Below are 17163 nucleotides of genomic sequence, written 5' to 3'. Positions count from 1 at the left end.
TAAGCTGTGCCTCCCTAGTATGGCAATCACCTTACTACGAAACCCACAACCCAGTTCTAGATCTGTCGCTCATGACATTCGTCGAGCATCAACTTCAATAGCGAGTGACAATCATGAAGTTTTTGCCTTCTTGTGAGGCGTGCGCTTCTTACGGACTATGGTTGCTGACTTGGAGAAGAAGTTTGCAGAAAGTTAATGGGGTAATTAAACTACTAGTTTGCTCGGCACTGCCACATCCGACGATCGGACGATCACAAGAATGTCATGTGCAAAAAACGATTACCTTTATATTCCAAAATACGGGATTCTCAGTAATCCACGCCTCATGAGGTAGCTTATATTGTCGGAAACCCATAAAATAGTTGCCTGGTGTCTTGGTTCCAGAAGGCCAATAGAAGACACAGCGCGTTATTTTAAGATTGGCGTATGACGAACCTTCGTTTAACATCACGCATCGATCCAAGTGAGCTGGGCACACTCTATTTGAGACATGATATTTACAAAACTACGAGTATTTGTTAGTTCGATGTACGGCATATATAGGCTCAAGTGTACTGCCTCGAATTCGATTGAAATGAGAGGTATGGTCGTTTGCTTGAATGTTAACATCTAAGTTTATCCAATGATATGGACTGGCGGGATCAGACATAGAGTGCAGCAAACAAGGTTTGACTGTGGTGGGAGAGGGCTGGCCTTACCAGAACCACGGTTGTCGAGTTTTGGGATCGTGGGTCGATAGAGTAAACGCCCAGCGCCTATCCGGCCGTAAGCCCAATTTTGATCCTTGTGTTCCTTTAGTTCTCACGAATGCCAACCACGAGAACAGCACGCAAACAGCAATTGTTCACAAAATCCAAATTTGTATCTACTCGCTACCTAAACCGTAGAGGTCAAGCGCGATATCATGCGGTCTAGACGCGAGCAATACCGGGTCGCTGAAAGGTATTGGTTTAGAAACATTGTCCTGAGGTGACCCTTGTTATGTGTAAAACCATCCGGGATCAAAGAGAGGCCCTTTCTGTTAGATGATTATCAATAGTGGTATCTTTGCCTATTCGATCTTACTTCGTGATTTGTATGCACGACCCTACGGCGAAATGTATATCCGGATACGATAATCTTCGGCGTCTACCGTCCACGCAATCGAAGAGCTCGCTCATCAACATTCGGGTACTATGCGTGAGAAACAGTTATTATTGTTTTGAGATAAAGAATGTGGTGTGGCTTAAAAACGATCTCTGAAATGTAGGAAGTCATGTGAATTTCCCCTCGCGGTGATCTCGCTGTTTTATTTCAACAACCTAATGGTGTATTGCGCGCTCTTCGATCCACGTAATTTGGACAAATGGATTAGATATATCCATACGTATAATAAGAGGAATTTCAAGTAGTGGGCAAACGCAAGTGATGTCATAGCTCGGGGGCTCGCAGTCAGTTGGCTCTTTAAATCCACAGGGCTGTGATATACCGATAAGCCGTCGTAGAAACCGTAATTTGAAATATGGGATTGGAGCTCTTGGTCATATATGCAGTGGTTGCCAAAATAAGCGAGTACCTCAAGGAAGTTGGAGACTCTTAGGAAGAGTTGAACCCTATATATAATATTAGGGACCGTATTGTCACACCCTTACTCAAGGCCAGAGGAGTCAGCCTAACAAGATAGAATTTTATGTATCAGTATGTATACAATTCATAAACTGTATTTGGACGATTCGGGCGATGTGCTTGCTCGTGTTTTGGATTGATTTGAAATAGCAAGCATGGTCTGGGGCGTTTGCAGCTGATCTACTCTCATCCTGCTCTCAACTCCCACCGCCTGTTGTGTGATTGCCACATTTTGGATATCGGAATGGACTTTAACGGTATGGGTGCTGGCGGAACGACTTTTGGGTCAGTACACGAGATATCGAGCAATCCAAATACCAATCGAGGTACATCCATCCTATCCGCTGTCTCTCCCTCCTTGCTGAGAGTGACTCGCGCAGTTATCGGAATCGATATCAAATTCACATGCGCTGGCCTAGAGCCTATTCAGCGCTCATTCTTCCGTAGTGAATGGAACGTTGTACACTTGGGCCGAGAACCCGCCGACACCTCTGGGGTGGCGAATGCCTTTATGCGTTCAGACGTGGTCCCGCCTGTTATGAGCCGCAAACATGCGGAAATTATGCTCAATGGTGACACTGTGAGTCAGACTTGGGCACGTTGATTCGGTGTGGACATAATGCAATCGCGGTCTTGGTGTGATTTGTGATTAGAGATCGCATATTGCCATCCCCTATCTGCTCGAATAATGTTTGCTACCAAAAATTATTGCTATTTATTTAGTTGGTGTATGTGTATCATCCGTACTGACTCATGCCCGGTTCCACAGCCACAAGTCATGGATATCGGGTCCTACCACGGGACGTACTTTAGGTCTAACGGCCAGCGTCTTGTTGCGAATCGATTGTACCAACTAACGGACGGTCTTGTTCTCGAATTTGGGAAATCAGTCACCAAAGACGACAAGGTACTTGCTTCGCTTAGGAATCTTGACTCTGTATATTGATTATTGTATTTCTCACACTTTTTAGGCACACGAGCCACTGCTAGCAACCATCAATTTCATCCGTGAATCGGACCGAATTCGTTTCCGGATTGCCTCGAGGCATGTGCTTGCCACATACATTTATATATCAATAAAACTAACTTGTAGATAGGGAGCAATCGTCCTTGCTTTCGCCACCTTCACCACCACGAAGATACAGCATTCCGTCTGATTCGGAAGACGAGGAAGTTGAAGACTCGGACGAAGACGAAATGGATTCACGCTCCGATGTATTCGAATATGATCCTCATCAGCACATCGACCTCACAGGAATGAGCGATGACTCCAAATCGTCCCAAGATTCACCAGACACCGACGAAGGCATTGAGTGTGTTGGTTTCGGGTTTTCGCGAAGCCCGTATGATGAAGAGTCCGTTTCTGGGTCGGACATGTCTGAGAGTGAATTCGAGGAGGATACCGGGAAGGTGGTTGCGCAAGCTAGCGCACTAGGCGGTTCCGATCTTTTCGTGGCAATGCCTCCTTCGCAGCCTGGTGGAATCAACCCCATTGCTCCTGCCCCAATTTCTGCCAACCCGTCTGTGCATGGGTTAATCACGGGCCCTGTGGAGCTCGTTGCACCCGCGCCTATCTCACTCCCTAGACTTCCCAGGATCGAAACATTGTCTTGCCTTGAATATCCCGAAGTTGGGTTTTACAACTCCCTTCCACTACCAGATTTTGCTCGCCATCATATCGAGACGTCTTCTCGTGGCGCGGGCATGGATTTTGAATATGGAGGCATGGATATGCGAGCGGGATCTGGTCTGGGCCATCATCAGGGAGTGACGCAGGCTGTGCGGCCGCATGAAGACGCCCAGAACCAAGTGCATTTAGAATCCGACCACTACCAGAGTGTTCAAGAGCCCAACGTCCAGGTCAACTACGAGTCGCAAACAACCGAGGAGGTGCGCATCCTTAAAGCAGAGTTGGATGTGGCTCAGGTAAATACAGCGCTTACAGCCTTATCCCTAACCCATCTGATCAGTGCCGTTTTAATTTCTTCAGAACAAGATCGCCGAATTGAAGCAATCGCTCGTGGAGAAAGAAGCCGAGGTGGTCGCTGCCGAGTCGTCACCTACCGAGGCTATTGTAGAGGATATCCCCAGCCGCATCGCCAATATTGAGAATATGATGACGCAGCTTTCATCTGTTGGGGATGGTGAGATGGGCGAGCACAGAACAGCGGTTTTGGATATGCTGGTCCAGTTGTCTTGTAAGTGTTTCTCGCAACCACGAGATGACTTGCTGATATTAATATTTGTATAGCTAGCATTGAGGCTTTGAGAGTTCGTGTTGGATACGAAGCTCCTAAGTCATATGTGAGTTCTATCTATCCCAGGTTAGTCGCGTATTTACTAAAGAGGACACAGCAGCAGGGCCAAAAGCGCAAACGCACCGATGACGAGGAGGAGGAAGTCGATTCAGGGCGTGCTCAGTCTCCTGCCCTCGTGGCTGCTCCTGCGCCGACCACTAGTTCATTGCCAGCGAAGCGTTCACGTATCACTATCAATCCTGCCGTTAGTGCGCTTGTGACCGGAGCTGCCGTGTGGGGTGCACTTGCGTCCGGATACCTTTGAGGGGCGCAAATCTGTTATTTTCTACGTATTTTTTTTTACGGGGTTTGGGGTGGTAGACGATTTGGGGGTCGAGATCGGATGGTGAAAAGGGGTGCGTAGGCTCGTGGGGTGGGATACCCGTTCTTTAAAAAAGGGTGCGTATACTATGGTTGTTTGTAAGTATGCTGGTTATTGTTCCATGTATTTTTGGCGTATTGCATGTTGTATCGGATGTTCCTGCGGGACAGTATGCGAATCAAATGTAGTGAAAATATATCTCGTATGCGATGTGATTGTTTGGTTAATATTGTAATTGGCAACGCGCAGCTAAGGCACAACCCGGTTTGGTTTGTTTGGTCGTGTGTGCCTACATAATCATGATGATGCGACTGAGAAGCGCAGCCTCCACCGCTGTTCTTGCACAGTCCCACACTCGTCGTCTACCAGTGTCGCCTCTGGTGTCTCATTTTCTAATCGGATTACTTTATATTACTCTCTATTGTCTGGCCGGTTTATCGAATTGCTGACGTTTCCGAGGTTATCTCTTTTCGCAACTGTCCCGAGTCCGTTCCACCTAGGACGTTCTAGCTAGCCAACATGTCGTTGCAACACATAGGAAAGGGTGCCCTCCGCGTGGCAAAGAATTATACCAAGGGTTACTCAGATGTTCAAGCCAAGGTGCGGGACGCGACGTCCAATGACCCATGGGGTCCTTCTGGCACGCAGATGAACGATATCGCACAAATGACGTATAATCAGTTAGTCTCATTTCGTGTAGCCACAAACCCACAAACAAGTGCTCAACATTTTTTTTTTCGTCTAGAAACGATTTCGTCGAGATCATGGAAATGCTTGACAAAAGGTTGAACGACAAAGGAAAGAACTGGAGGCATGTGTTCAAGGTTTGTTTACGTTCAGTCGTATCGGGATGACCTTGGCCTGATATCATCGATGCGTTTGCAGGCTCTGACCGTCCTTGATTATTGCTTGCACGCTGGCTCCGAGAACACAGTGATTTACTTCAAGGATAATCTCTACGTAATCAAGACACTCAAAGAGTTCCAGTACGTCGACGAGTACGGCAAGGATCAGGGCGCCAATGTTCGTCAGAAGGCCAAGGACATCACCAACCTGCTCATGGATGACGCTCGTTTACGAGAAGAGCGCCGGTCGCGTGCTTCTATGAGGGATCGCATGGTCCGAGGCGGCACGGGAGAGTTCGATACCGAAGATGATGCGGAGAATGAGAATAGGCGTAGGGCACAAGCGCAGCAGATGCTTGGTGCCTCTCGAAGCAAGACCAAGGAGGATGACGAAATGCGTCGTGCGATCGAGGCCAGTAAACGCACTCTTGTCGATGAACAACGCCGACAGGGAGAGGAGCGAGATTTGGCCAAGGCGATTGCTCTCTCCGAGCAGGAAGAGGCTGCGCGAAAGCGCGCACTTCAAGATGGTGGCGCGCTGTTTGACGATCAGGCTGGTCCTAGTTCGTCGGCAAATGCAAATGCTGGTGGCGATTTATTGATCGATTTCAACGCGGCCCCTCAGCAACAGCAATTGCAACCGCAGTTTACATCCTTCAATCCGTATCTGCAGCAGGCCCAGCAGCAAGCGATGCAAGACCAGTATTTGCGTCAGCAAGCCGAATGGGAGGCGATGCAGGCTCAGGCTCAGGCCCAAGCTCAAGCTCAAGCCCAGCAGGAGGCTTGGATGCAACAACAGCAACAGCAACAGCAGCAACAACAACTGCTCCAGGCCCAGCAAGAAGAATGGAATCGCCAACAGCTCATGCTTCAGCAACAACAGCAACAGCAACAGTTCTTAATGCAGCAACAAATGCAAAGCCCGTTGATGGCTCAGCCTACCGGGTACGGGTCGAATAATCCATTCGCGATGATGGGAGGAGGTGCTCCTCAAAGCCCACCTGTACAAGCTCCAGCCCCATCCATGTCACCTTTCCCTTCCGGACCGAGCCCAATAGTCGCGCAGCAATCCTCTCCCTCTCCGCTTACCCAGGGGAACACGATTGCAAACTCGCGTCGTACACCTGCCAACGATGGCGCCAACTCTCATCTCGCCAACTTGATTGCCAACAGGTCCGTTTCTATCTCAACCTTGCTTTATTCTCGCTCACAGCTTTTATTTTTCTAATTAGGGAGGACGGAATGGACACATTCGGAAATATTGGTCAGTTGCGATTCGGGCATGGTCAAACCGCCCAGCGGCTTGCCACCCAGCAAACTGGGCACAATCCGTTCAATAAGCAGCAGCAGCAAAACGAACAACCATTCTTTACCGTGTAGATGTTGTCACGGAGCTCTGTGCAGCTGTCGACTCGTACCAGAGAGGAATATAATAGGTGCTATTTCTATGCCATGTTGTTGTTTTCCTTTTATCTTTTTGTTTCTCCCTCTTCAGTATGGTATTAGTATCGCTCGAATCGGGTGAAGTAAGCAGTTATACACAAATCTAATCGCGCTTTTGTAATTATGAATGAGAATGTGAGAGCCAAAATCTAGATTATGACGCAATTGCAAGGGGTGCACTTGCTTTTTCCATAATAAGAAGACGCCAGGAGGGGAGAGTTACGTATATATACTAATCCGATTTTGATAAAGATGGCGGGAAAACATTTGTATGGAAGAAAAACCTGCACCTCAAACTTGTCATGCGCGGTCGTAGTCAGATCCTCGGTCCCAAACCGGGGGTTGACTGTAGAACCTTTGATAGATGTACAAGCGGCGCGAAAGATTTGTAATGGACACTTATACACTGGCAATATACTAGCCATGACGTAGTGAAATAATCGGAACCTGATGAATTAAAATCTTGCCAAACTCAAAGGTGGTGATCGTTAGCAAATTCTATATCGTGACTCGAGGCAGAAAACTAAGTTAACAATGTCGGATGATCCTACCGGATTCGGCGAGTCACTCGAGTACATACCCACCACATTCGGGCACGAGAGTTGGTGCGGGAATTCTTGATCCTGATGAATCTTACAAATGTACGCCGGGTAGCCTATGGTACGTAACCCTACCTGTGCGGAAGGGGAGAGTGATACTGAGTTCGAGTCAGAGGAAAGCTATAGGGAGCCCGTGTCGGACAACTATTTCCGGTCCCGGATCGGTCATAATTTTGATTAGTGCAGATGAAATCAATTGTGTTATGCTTCTCGGGGCGCCGTAGCTACACGCTATTTCGTCACTTTCGCGCTGGTACTCCCGCGACTTAGCTTAGCATGACTCGGTCAGCCTGTCGAGTGGCCTAAAGTTTCAGTCCCACGCTGGGACCCATATATAAACGAGCACTTATGTTTGCTAGGATGGTCATTCACAGTAAACATGTCTCAGTTCCCCAGTCCCGTTGCACCTCCTCCACTAAATATTCCTGCATCCGACCATGTTGTCAAGCTGAGTGTCATCGATACGACCACCCGGATGGGAAAAATTCCTACCACCATGTTCTTCGAGTCAGTTATCAAAGGGCACGAGTTCTTCTCTGGGCCTGCATATAGTTTTTTGATCGAACATGAATCTGGAGCCAAGGTTTTATTTGACATGGGCGTTCCACAAAAGTGGGAAGACACGGCGCCTAGCAGTAAGTGCTTTCCTCAAGTCGAGGATTTTTCGAAAGTAACGCTTGGGATATATGTTGTCTTTAGTGGTAAACCTCGTTCGTACATCAGGCGTTGAAGTCTCGGTTACCAAGAACGTCTCTGATATCCTGATAGAGCACGGGATCCCTCTAGACTCCATTAATTCTATTATTTGGTCTCATCATCATTGGGACCATACTGGCGACCCATCCCTTTTTCCATCGACTACAACTTTGACTGTCGGACCCGGATTCAAGGCCACTATGCTTCCTGGCTATCCGACCGATCCCAATTCATCGATTCTCGAAAGCGCATACAAAGATCGAGAACTTGTCGAAATCTCGTTCGAAAAATCTCCCGAGTTTCGTATTGGCCAATTCCGCGCTTTTGATTACTTTGGAGACGGAAGTTTCTATTTGCTCGATTCGCCTGGACATGCAGTCGGACATATTTGCGGGCTAGCGCGGACTACTACCGATACATTTGTCCTGTTGGGAGGAGATGTATGCCATCACGCTGGAGAATTACGGCCAACCAAGTACCTGCCCCTCCCAGACTCAATTGATCCGAACCCGCTTCCAGGAAAGCTCGCGGGGGGACCAGGAGTGTGCCTTGGGTCGGTTCTGCTGAATCTTCATCCTAAACACGTCGCGACCGAGCCGTTCTATCGTACTGGCGCTGGAGCTATGGGTGACCCTGTGGAGACCCAGAAGAGCGTTGATAAAACAACAGATTTTGATTGTCACGAAAATATTTTCACGGTGATCGCACATGACTCGTCACTATTAGACGTTATCGACTTTTTTCCAAAGCCACTCAATGACTGGAAGCTTAGGGGGTACAAGGAAAAAAGTCTTTGGATGTTTGTGAAAGACTTTAACGATGGAGTACAAGACTAAGCCGGGTATAATGTTCTATTTATCTCCTGGATTTACTACTATACTGCACAGGCACTATGATTCTTGTATTGAGAACACCATTCTATTTCAATATACCTCTTCAGCCTGAGATTGACGGACTTTGATTATAGCGATAATCGTGCCAAATGATTCAACATGCAGCTCTTCGATTAGTATATATGCATGAAAACGTTGGACATAAGTGGTCAAGTGCCCAGGATTTGACAGGTTATCCAATCAAGGGGGCTTGCCATGATAGTGGGCCTCATGAGCTTAACTGACAGACTATATGTAAGATTGGTGATCCACCAGCCAAATAAACATCAGTGTCCTATCGAAATTGCAGTCAATAGAACTTGCTGCCAATGGCTGACAATATTTTTATAGTGTTTAGATTGTTTCAAACGAGCTGATTCTGATTTGTATTATTGGTTTGCGAGGGGGGCGATGGACGGATGACTAGGAGTACTATAGGTATGCGTCATGAAGTAAAGTGAGTGATGCTGCATGTAAACTAGGAAGAGAACAGTAGGGAGAAAGGGTGGCTAAGGTTGCCGGTAAGAAAGACCGGGGCCCCAGTCTTTCCTACCCGAGCGCCAGGATGCAGGAGAGGCTTTCAAGTTGGGTGGCCACCCTTCCTAGCCACAGAGCGGAGTGGTGAGTGGGAAGAAAGAAAGAAAGTGCCCGTGAGTGATGTACACTAATGATTATGCATTAATTTGCACATGACTCGGATTATATGCGCTACCTATACCATGATCTCTCTGTGCACCTTCTATGCGTAATGCCTCTCTATACGCGCTACAGGTGCTCTTTTATGTTATTGTTTGACTACCAACTATATACATATATGGGCTCTTCTTGTTTATGTAAACATTGTGACTGGTGACCTTGAAAGACCCGTGCACTTTTTTGGGTACTCTTGGCCTTTAACTTTATGTTGTAGGAGAGCGTATTACAGCTTTTTACTCATCTCCGGCTTTGTGGCAATACAAGTCTATATTCACTCAAGAGTCACGCATTTAAATGTGTTTGTGATCGGGATGACTAGACACAGGGAGCGGTAACAAACGGATAGAAAATGGGCAATAATAAACACAGCCCGACTAAGAAAGGTTACAGACTAGGAATTGTATTATTCGTTGCTGCGTTCACGACGCCGTTGGTGAAATGGTTATCATGCTTGCCTTCCACTGTTCAATCCACAGCCACGGCAGCAAGCGGCGGGGGTTCGATTCCCTCACGGCGTATTTCCTTTTTCAGTGATTTATTTTGTTTACACTGGCTTGCAAATTGCGAGGGGCGACCTCGCATGCTTTCAAGAGCTGCGACGCACGACTTAGTGGATTTTATACTTCGAATTAGTTTGCTGCAGGAAGCATACTTATTAAACATGTATGGTGTGGCACGGAGCTGGCGAGGTCACGGCTGCACTCTCGCCCACAAGCTAATGCGATCCCAGCGGCCCTCTCTTCATATCATTTCCCTTCCCTAGCTCACACCACTATTCTCTGTGTCTATCCGACAGCGCATACATACTTATTGATTCCATTAGTTCGCACCTCACCCTATCCTCCTTCAAGAATCGATGAGACAAATCGAATAAATGACTCTTTGTGGCGGGGGTTCAATTTCCCTGCAGCATATTCCCTTCTTAATTGTCTTATATGCATACATAGTGCTTAGCAAAATTTCTCACAAATGTCTAAGTCTTGAGGCAAAAAGTGTATAGAACCAAATATACGATATACCTTGTATATACCATTGATCAAGTGCCAGGGCGTGACGCAATCTAACAAACATAGAAATTGACTGGCCAAATAAAAAAAAGCTTCATAGAGGTCGAGTATGCGGGGTTCTTTGAAGGAGTTCAGATTTTACAGATGCGAACAAGGCCCGAGATACAAGGCATTCCACGGCAAAACTACTAATAAGTACTATGAAGAATCAAAGACTTTCGTAAGGGATGGGATTTCTTATTAAATCTCGGGGCCCCGGTAAGTACTTTTGGGTTGAAAAGGTGATCCAAAGAGTCAATATCACGTTTATTCCTTCAAGAGAGTACGAAAACAATGTGCACTCGTGTAGCGATGATCCAAAATGGGTGAGGACAAAGCCACGTGACCAAAGCTTTTTGAATACATTTTCAGTACAACCGTAGCCGAAGTTACATGCGAAGAAAATGAACTGCCCGACAAAAGGAAGATAAGAAGGCTGAATTAAAGCAGACACGCATACAAAGAAAACGTACAAGGGTGACAGAAAACACGAGAAGAGAACTGGCATAAACGAAGCCAGCTTTTCGGCATGTCCGGGTCCGGCTATATACGGTGAGAGCGGCTAACGTGACCAATGTGCCGATTTAGTAACTGTGGCTTTAGCTTCCTCCACAACACCGCTGGAATGGCCACCGTTAACTCATACACACGACGACCTCAGCGATATCGAAAGCCACCGCCGGAGTTTGTTCCCCTGCCGCCCTCTGCCGAATATCTTGCGCTTTCGGAGATCCCATCCGTTCCATTACTATCCGACAGCGATAAACCTGAGTCGCGCAAATTATTGGTTCTTGACTTAAATGGCACGCTTGTTTTACGTTCTCCAAGATCTTATAGTGGCCCGCGAACTGTAATGCCTCGTCCATTCTCGAAGACGTTTAAGGAGTACATGTTCAGAGAGGGGAGGTAAGCTCGAGCAATTTTACTTGCTTTCGTCAAACTGACATTTGTTCAGTCATTTGGATGTGATGGTATGGTCATCTGCACAGCCTCATAGCGTTCATTCTATGCTGGGGTCATTCTTCGGGCCCGACCGCAATCGATTAGTCGGCATATGGGCCCGAGACACGCTGGGGCTTCGACCTGAACATTATAGTAAGTTGTTTCGCTGGTGAGGTCTTACTGAGTTACAATCGAATATCCAGCGCAGAAAGTACAAACCATAAAAGACCTTGACATTATCTGGGGCGCTCCTCCTGGGTTGCCCCCACCGGTAAAGATTATGCCTCCTCCACCTATGGCGATTTTAACAGACGACCCGACTTCTATACCTGGCTACGACCCCTCCAAACCTCCTCCCGAGTCCAAAACCATGATATATACCAGCTTGCAACTCATGCCCGAATCAGTCCAGGAGAACAGTGAGACTGACAGAACTGGATACTTTGAAATTCCAGAGGTTAAAAAAGACGATCCAATTCCTGGGTTATCGAGTATAGATCCAGATGCTGGCGCTGTACAACCTGTGCTTCCTGTCGGGCCATACTCTGCTCTAAATTCATTACTACTCGACGACAGTGCACTAAAGGCGCATCTTCAACCGTACAATCATTTGACACTACCAGAGTACACCGCGGATCTTCGAGCTCGGGACGTGAGACGGCAAGAAGCGATCGAAGCACTGGCTAATGCTGAAACGATGACACTGGAAACCGGAATTGACGAAGATAGCAAAGAGTCTGACGGTCTGATAGAGAAGGGTGGTAGAGATATGGGAGGCAAGTTCACAGAAAGCGAAGGCGAGTACTTGCCAATTCTTGCACGCAGTTATGTCCAATTTAACTCACAGGTCAAAACAATCGGAGTAAAATGTACAAACACCTGCGTGCAGCCCCATACGACAAATCACTTCTTGCGGTTATCGGCGTGTTGGATGCGATACGTTATGAATCAAGTCTTGTCGGGTGGATGAAAGCAGGGGGTATGCGTCCCAACGAAGAAGAAATGCAGAAGGTAGCCGCATTATTTCTGCAGGACAACCAGGATCGACGGGGAGATTCCGACGGAAGGTTACAAGATACTGGCTACGATAGAGACCAGGCAACATTACAGGCGATTCCTATAAAACGATCATCGGATTCCTTGATTGGTGCTGAGCAATCGAGCCCAAAAGACCTCGCCCCGATTTACCGAGAGCGGATTCGCCTCTTGCGTCCTCAGCAGAGCAGGTAGAGGAGGAAATAGGAACGATCGACGAACCTGAGGCACACATGCCAATCCATAACCAAGGATTTAATTCAGGCCCCGAACCCAGAAGTATAGAGGACGATCCTGCCGCCATTTCCACGATTCCCTTTCTACCGACGAAGCCCCCACGTCCCAGCCTTCCAAGCGCAGGCGCCACCGTACGCGCCAAAAACCTACATATCCTATAGATCATCCGCTCAGTGCAAACGATCCATATCCTTTCTTTACAGACGGAAAGCCGGAAACGAAACTATGGTTTCAGGACCGGGATACGTACACATACTGGGTCCGACGGGGATTGTTAGCGCTAAAAGAGTGCAAAATTGAACCCGAAGCTGGAGTCGAAGTGGATATTTAGCACTGTTATTTTCTATTGTATTTGTTAATCCTCTACCAAATGCTTTGATAGCTCTGGACTGAATTGCCTTGGCCCAAGTGTATGTGGGTGTATGATTAGAGCTGTACGATTTCGGTTGAGAATGAAGAGAATCTTGTGCAACGTTTTGCGAAGATAGTTTTATTGCTGATGGGATAACAGTGCCGAAATGCGATTACCAGCTCAGTCGAATGATAAAATGTTCAAGGCAAGAAGGGAAGGCCGGCCCTAAAGTATGGTCAAATTTTGGAATCATCAATCTCAGATCTTTTGGACTTGCCGCCAACGCCTAACCCATTGCCCACGATTATTCGTGCGATAATTTCATTGGGAGGTGTCAGGATTGTACTCTGAGACACATGTAAGCTCAAGTAGTGATTGTGTATGATAGCCCATAGACACTTATTCGGTTTGATCGCAGCCTCGAGGCAACAATTATCCAACGACCAGTGTCTGTGAGTGAAGTGAGCTCCGTACTTCGGAGTAAATTTACCAGCGTTAAATCCAAAAGAGCTTCGCATTACAACGAGCAATATCTTGAATACCGTCACGGATCGGTGAGTACCCCCTCTTGTATCTTCAGGTGTCTAACTTTGGTATAGACTTTGGTTCCTGCAATAAAGAATTTAATTCATCCAAAATGGCTCCCTATACCAAGCCAGAGGCGGTCCTCAAACAGGCCGAGGGCCTCATCTCTGTTGGACAACAATCGGCTGCCCTGCAATCCCTTACCGAAATGTTCTCGTCGAAACGTTTCAGAACCACTCCTCTGGCTTCTCTGGAACCTATCGTTCTCCGATTCCTGGAGCTTTGCGTCGATCTTCGCAAGGGACGCACCGCTAAGGAGGGGTTGATGCAGTACAAAAATATTGCCCAAAATACCTCAGTTGCAAGCATCGAGAGTGTCGTTAAAAAGTTTATCCAACTCGCGGATGCCAAGGTTCAAGAGGCACAAGAGAAGGCCGATCAGCTGGTGGCTGTTGATGATGTCGATGATCTTGAAGCTACAGAGACTCCCGAGAATGTGCTCCTCAGTGCTGTCAGTGGGGACCAAAATAAAGATCGCACTGACCGCGCCCTTGTTACGCCTTGGTTGAAGTTTTTATGGGAAAGCTACCGTACAGCATTGGAGACTCTCAAGAACAATGCTCGCTTGGAAGCCATTTATCAGGTAGGAATGGGCGCTAACTTGCCACTATTATACTCAAACCATGATTCCAGCAAATCGCTGCACAAGCCTTCAGGTTCTGCCTGAAACACACTCGTAAGGTCGAGTTCCGTCGTCTTTGCGAAACCTTGCGTCTGCACCTTGCCAACGTCGCGAAATATGTCAACCAAGCCTATTCAATCAACCTCGCCGACCCAGACACGCTTCAAAGGCATCTTGATACTCGGTTCGCCCAGCTCAATACTAGTGTGGAACTGGAGCTTTGGCAAGAAGCATTCCGTTCGGTTGAGGATATTCACAACCTGCTTACCATGGCGAAGAAGGCACCACGACCTGCCATGATGGCCAACTACTATGAAAAGCTTACGAAGATCTTTTTGACCAGTGGCAATGCGCTCTTCCATGCAGCTGCGTGGGCCCGATATTATTCTGTGCTTCGCGCTGCTGGTGGGGGAGGGAAGACAGAAGAGGAAATGAGTAGGTTGGCTGGTCAGGTTTTGGTCAGCGCACTCGCTGTCCCCGTAGGGGTCGAGAGTGAGGAAGAATCTTCTTCCAGTCGTCGCAATAATACTCGATTAACTGCTCTCCTCGGATTATCCAAACCTCCGACCAGGGCGGGCCTATTAAAGGATGCGGTAAGCTGAACTTGGGAGCGCGTTTAGCTGAATACTAATAAATTATGATAGCTCGCTCGTAACACTTTGAAATTATCTCCTGCTTCTGTCCGCTCCTTGCATAATCTTCTCGAGGTTACATTCCAGCCTTTGACACTTTGTGAATCCGTCGCTCCTATTGTGGCACAACTTGCCCAAGACCCCTCATATGCGCCCTACTTACCCCTTGTCCACCGTGCCGTTCTCTCGCGACTGTTTACACAACTCTCAGAAGTCTACAGCTCTGTCCGCACTTCACACATCTATGAACTGGTTGCGCCCCTCAACGCCAACATTACTCCCGATACACCGGGCCTGAATTCTGAAGCTCCATACACCCCCGAACGAATTGAGCTTTTCGTGATGGGGTGCGCTAAGCGGGGAGAACTTCGTGTATTGGTCGAACATATTGAGGGAAATGTCACATTTGTTGAGGAGTCCCTACCACGTACTCGTGTTTCCGAACTCGCTCGTGCGCTGCATACATCCCTACTCAAAATCGCACCTCCACCCTCCGCCGAGGAATCCGCTACCGAGAAGTTCGCAGCTCTTGTCAAAGGGGCTCAGGAAGATCGTCGAAGGCTTCTAATCCAGCGCGCTGTTGTTGCACGTAGACGAGAACTCGCAACCGAGCTCCAAATGCGCCGGGAACGCGAGGAGGCTAGTCGCCGGGCAGACACTGTTAAACGAGAGCGACTCGAAGAAGAACACCGTGCTCAACAGGAGCGCCGCGAGAAGGAGAGGGCTCGTGTTCAAAAGGAGATCGAAAATGTGCGTAAAGAAGAAGCGAGGAAGCTTGCCGAGCAACTGAAGGCTCGGGGTAACCTTAAAATCAACGATGTGGTGAGTACCTTTTTTAAAAAAAATTATAGACGGAGTCAACACTAAAATTGTGCGGGAATAGGAACTCGAGGAGATGGATACTACAAAACTCATCCAACTCCAAGTATCGCAGATCGACCGCGAGAAGAAAGAGCTCAACGATAAGCAGCGTATTATTTCGAAACGAGTCGATCATATCGAACGTGCGCTTCGCAAAGCTGAGATTCCCCTTCTCGAGCAGGACTACGAGAGACAGCAGGCAGACGACAAGGCCGCTCACGAAGCATCGAACATCGCGACCATTACGAACGCCGAGCAGGCTCATCGTGAGGCTGTAGAGACTAAGCAACGGCTAGCGAGAATGATGAATGACTATAACGATCTCAGGCGTAAGATTGCCGGACAGCGTGAGGTGGAGCTTCAGAAGAAGAAGGCCGAAATGAAGGAGAAAATTGATAATGCTAAAGCTGCTAGGAGAGAGAAGGTTCTCAAAGAAAGGGAGGAGGCTCGCCTGGCCGAAGAAGCTCGCAAAAAGGAGGAAGAGCGTGAGTTAACTTGATTATTGACCCAACTAATTTAGGCTAAACATTTTATTAGAACGTGCTGCGGAGCAGGCTCGCTTGGAGGAATGTGAGTATACTTATATGTTAGTTGAGTATTGAGTTTAACAACCATTTTTAGCACGACGTGCGGAGGAAGAGGCCAAACGCGCCGAGGAAGAAGCTGTTGCCGCTGCTGCTGCTGCCAAGCGCGAGACACAATTGGAAGCTAGGCGCAAAGAGCAAGAGGCAGCCCTTGCGAAACTCAAGTATGAAGAGGAAGCTGAGAAACGTCGCGAAGAGCGCCGTCGCGGGCAAGGAACACCAGGGGCAACAGGAACGACAGGAGCGGCAGGAACAGCAGGAACAGCAGGAACAGCCTCACCAAGGCCAAACGGTGCCGATTCGGGAGCTGGTGCATGGCGTAGCAAGGCAGCAGCATCCGCTTCTGCCAGTACTCCACCGAGTGCACCATCAACTCCCGCAGCTTCAGGCGGAAAGTGGGTACCTCCTGGTCGCCGTGCGGCAGCAGCAGAGCCTCCTGCTTCCACCGGAAGCCCCGGGTCTCCTTCCCCTGCCGCTGCTGCGTCTCCGGCGGCTGGTGGGTGGCGTGCGCGTGAAGCTGCCAGGGCCGCAGCTGCAGCCGCGGGCACTGGTGGATCTCCCAACCCATCATCAACACCCGACCAACAACCATCGACCCCAGCGACCGATAACGACGGATTCCAAACAGTGCCTTCTCAGGCGAAATGGCGCCCCAGTAGAGGCAGAGGTAGCGGGTTTGGTTCGGCTGGTCGATCATAAACTGAACGAATAGTATATTTTTGTGTGAACGTATAAATATGTCCAACTATCATTTTGTATGTACTTGCATGTGGCATTGATCTATGCATGGCCGTGTGTTTTCGAACGTTTCTTTAGGATACGCTCTTCAAAATCGACGTATGCGTACTCCTTCAGTACACGATCCGGTAAATAGAAAAACATTAAAGGACGA

General features: G+C 48.1%; 5 protein-coding genes and 1 non-coding gene across 6 annotated transcripts; all 6 read left to right on the top strand.

Moving 5' to 3' along the window:
• Positions 1–1849: 1849 nt before the first annotated feature.
• Positions 1850–4167, top strand: RhiXN_07819 (epsin amino-terminal-like (ENTH) domain protein; the record flags this gene model as incomplete). The annotated part of the gene is made up of 7 exons (XM_043327635.1): positions 1850–2185; positions 2375–2512; positions 2577–2654; positions 2707–3531; positions 3596–3803; positions 3857–3909; positions 3961–4167. The coding sequence occupies 7 exons, from the start codon at positions 1850–1852 to the stop codon at positions 4165–4167; spliced, it is 1845 nt and encodes a 614-aa protein (XP_043183020.1).
• Positions 4168–4743: 576 nt separating this feature from the next.
• On the top strand, positions 4744–6449 carry RhiXN_07818 (epsin amino-terminal-like (ENTH) domain protein; the record flags this gene model as incomplete). The annotated part of the gene is made up of 4 exons (XM_043327634.1): positions 4744–4904; positions 4970–5048; positions 5110–6242; positions 6302–6449. 4 exons carry the CDS (start codon positions 4744–4746, stop codon positions 6447–6449), a joined length of 1521 nt encoding a protein of 506 aa, XP_043183019.1.
• A 1041-nt stretch (positions 6450–7490) lies between these two features.
• Positions 7491–8643, top strand: RhiXN_07817 (metallo-beta-lactamase superfamily domain-containing protein; the record flags this gene model as incomplete). Its single annotated transcript, XM_043327633.1, has 2 exons — positions 7491–7746; positions 7811–8643. 2 exons carry the CDS (start codon positions 7491–7493, stop codon positions 8641–8643), a joined length of 1089 nt encoding a protein of 362 aa, XP_043183018.1.
• A 1156-nt stretch (positions 8644–9799) lies between these two features.
• Positions 9800–9893, top strand: RhiXN_12411. Its single transcript has one exon. It is a non-coding gene; the product is annotated as a tRNA-Gly (tRNA).
• Positions 9894–10950: 1057 nt separating this feature from the next.
• Positions 10951–12966, top strand: RhiXN_07816 (NLI interacting factor-like phosphatase; the record flags this gene model as incomplete). Its single annotated transcript, XM_043327632.1, has 6 exons — positions 10951–10973; positions 11025–11327; positions 11377–11516; positions 11567–12187; positions 12253–12589; positions 12663–12966. The coding sequence occupies 6 exons, from the start codon at positions 10951–10953 to the stop codon at positions 12964–12966; spliced, it is 1728 nt and encodes a 575-aa protein (XP_043183017.1).
• Positions 12967–13624: 658 nt separating this feature from the next.
• On the top strand, positions 13625–16970 carry RhiXN_07815 (eukaryotic translation initiation factor 3 subunit A; the record flags this gene model as incomplete). Its single annotated transcript, XM_043327631.1, has 6 exons — positions 13625–14155; positions 14206–14787; positions 14839–15648; positions 15710–16172; positions 16225–16257; positions 16309–16970. The coding sequence occupies 6 exons, from the start codon at positions 13625–13627 to the stop codon at positions 16968–16970; spliced, it is 3081 nt and encodes a 1026-aa protein (XP_043183016.1).
• Positions 16971–17163: the final 193 nt, after the last annotated feature.

This window comes from Rhizoctonia solani, chromosome 9 (assembly GCF_016906535.1).
Source record: "Rhizoctonia solani chromosome 9, complete sequence".
Classification (NCBI taxonomy): domain Eukaryota; kingdom Fungi; phylum Basidiomycota; class Agaricomycetes; order Cantharellales; family Ceratobasidiaceae; genus Rhizoctonia; species Rhizoctonia solani.
This window is presented reverse-complemented; position numbering and strand designations above follow the sequence as displayed.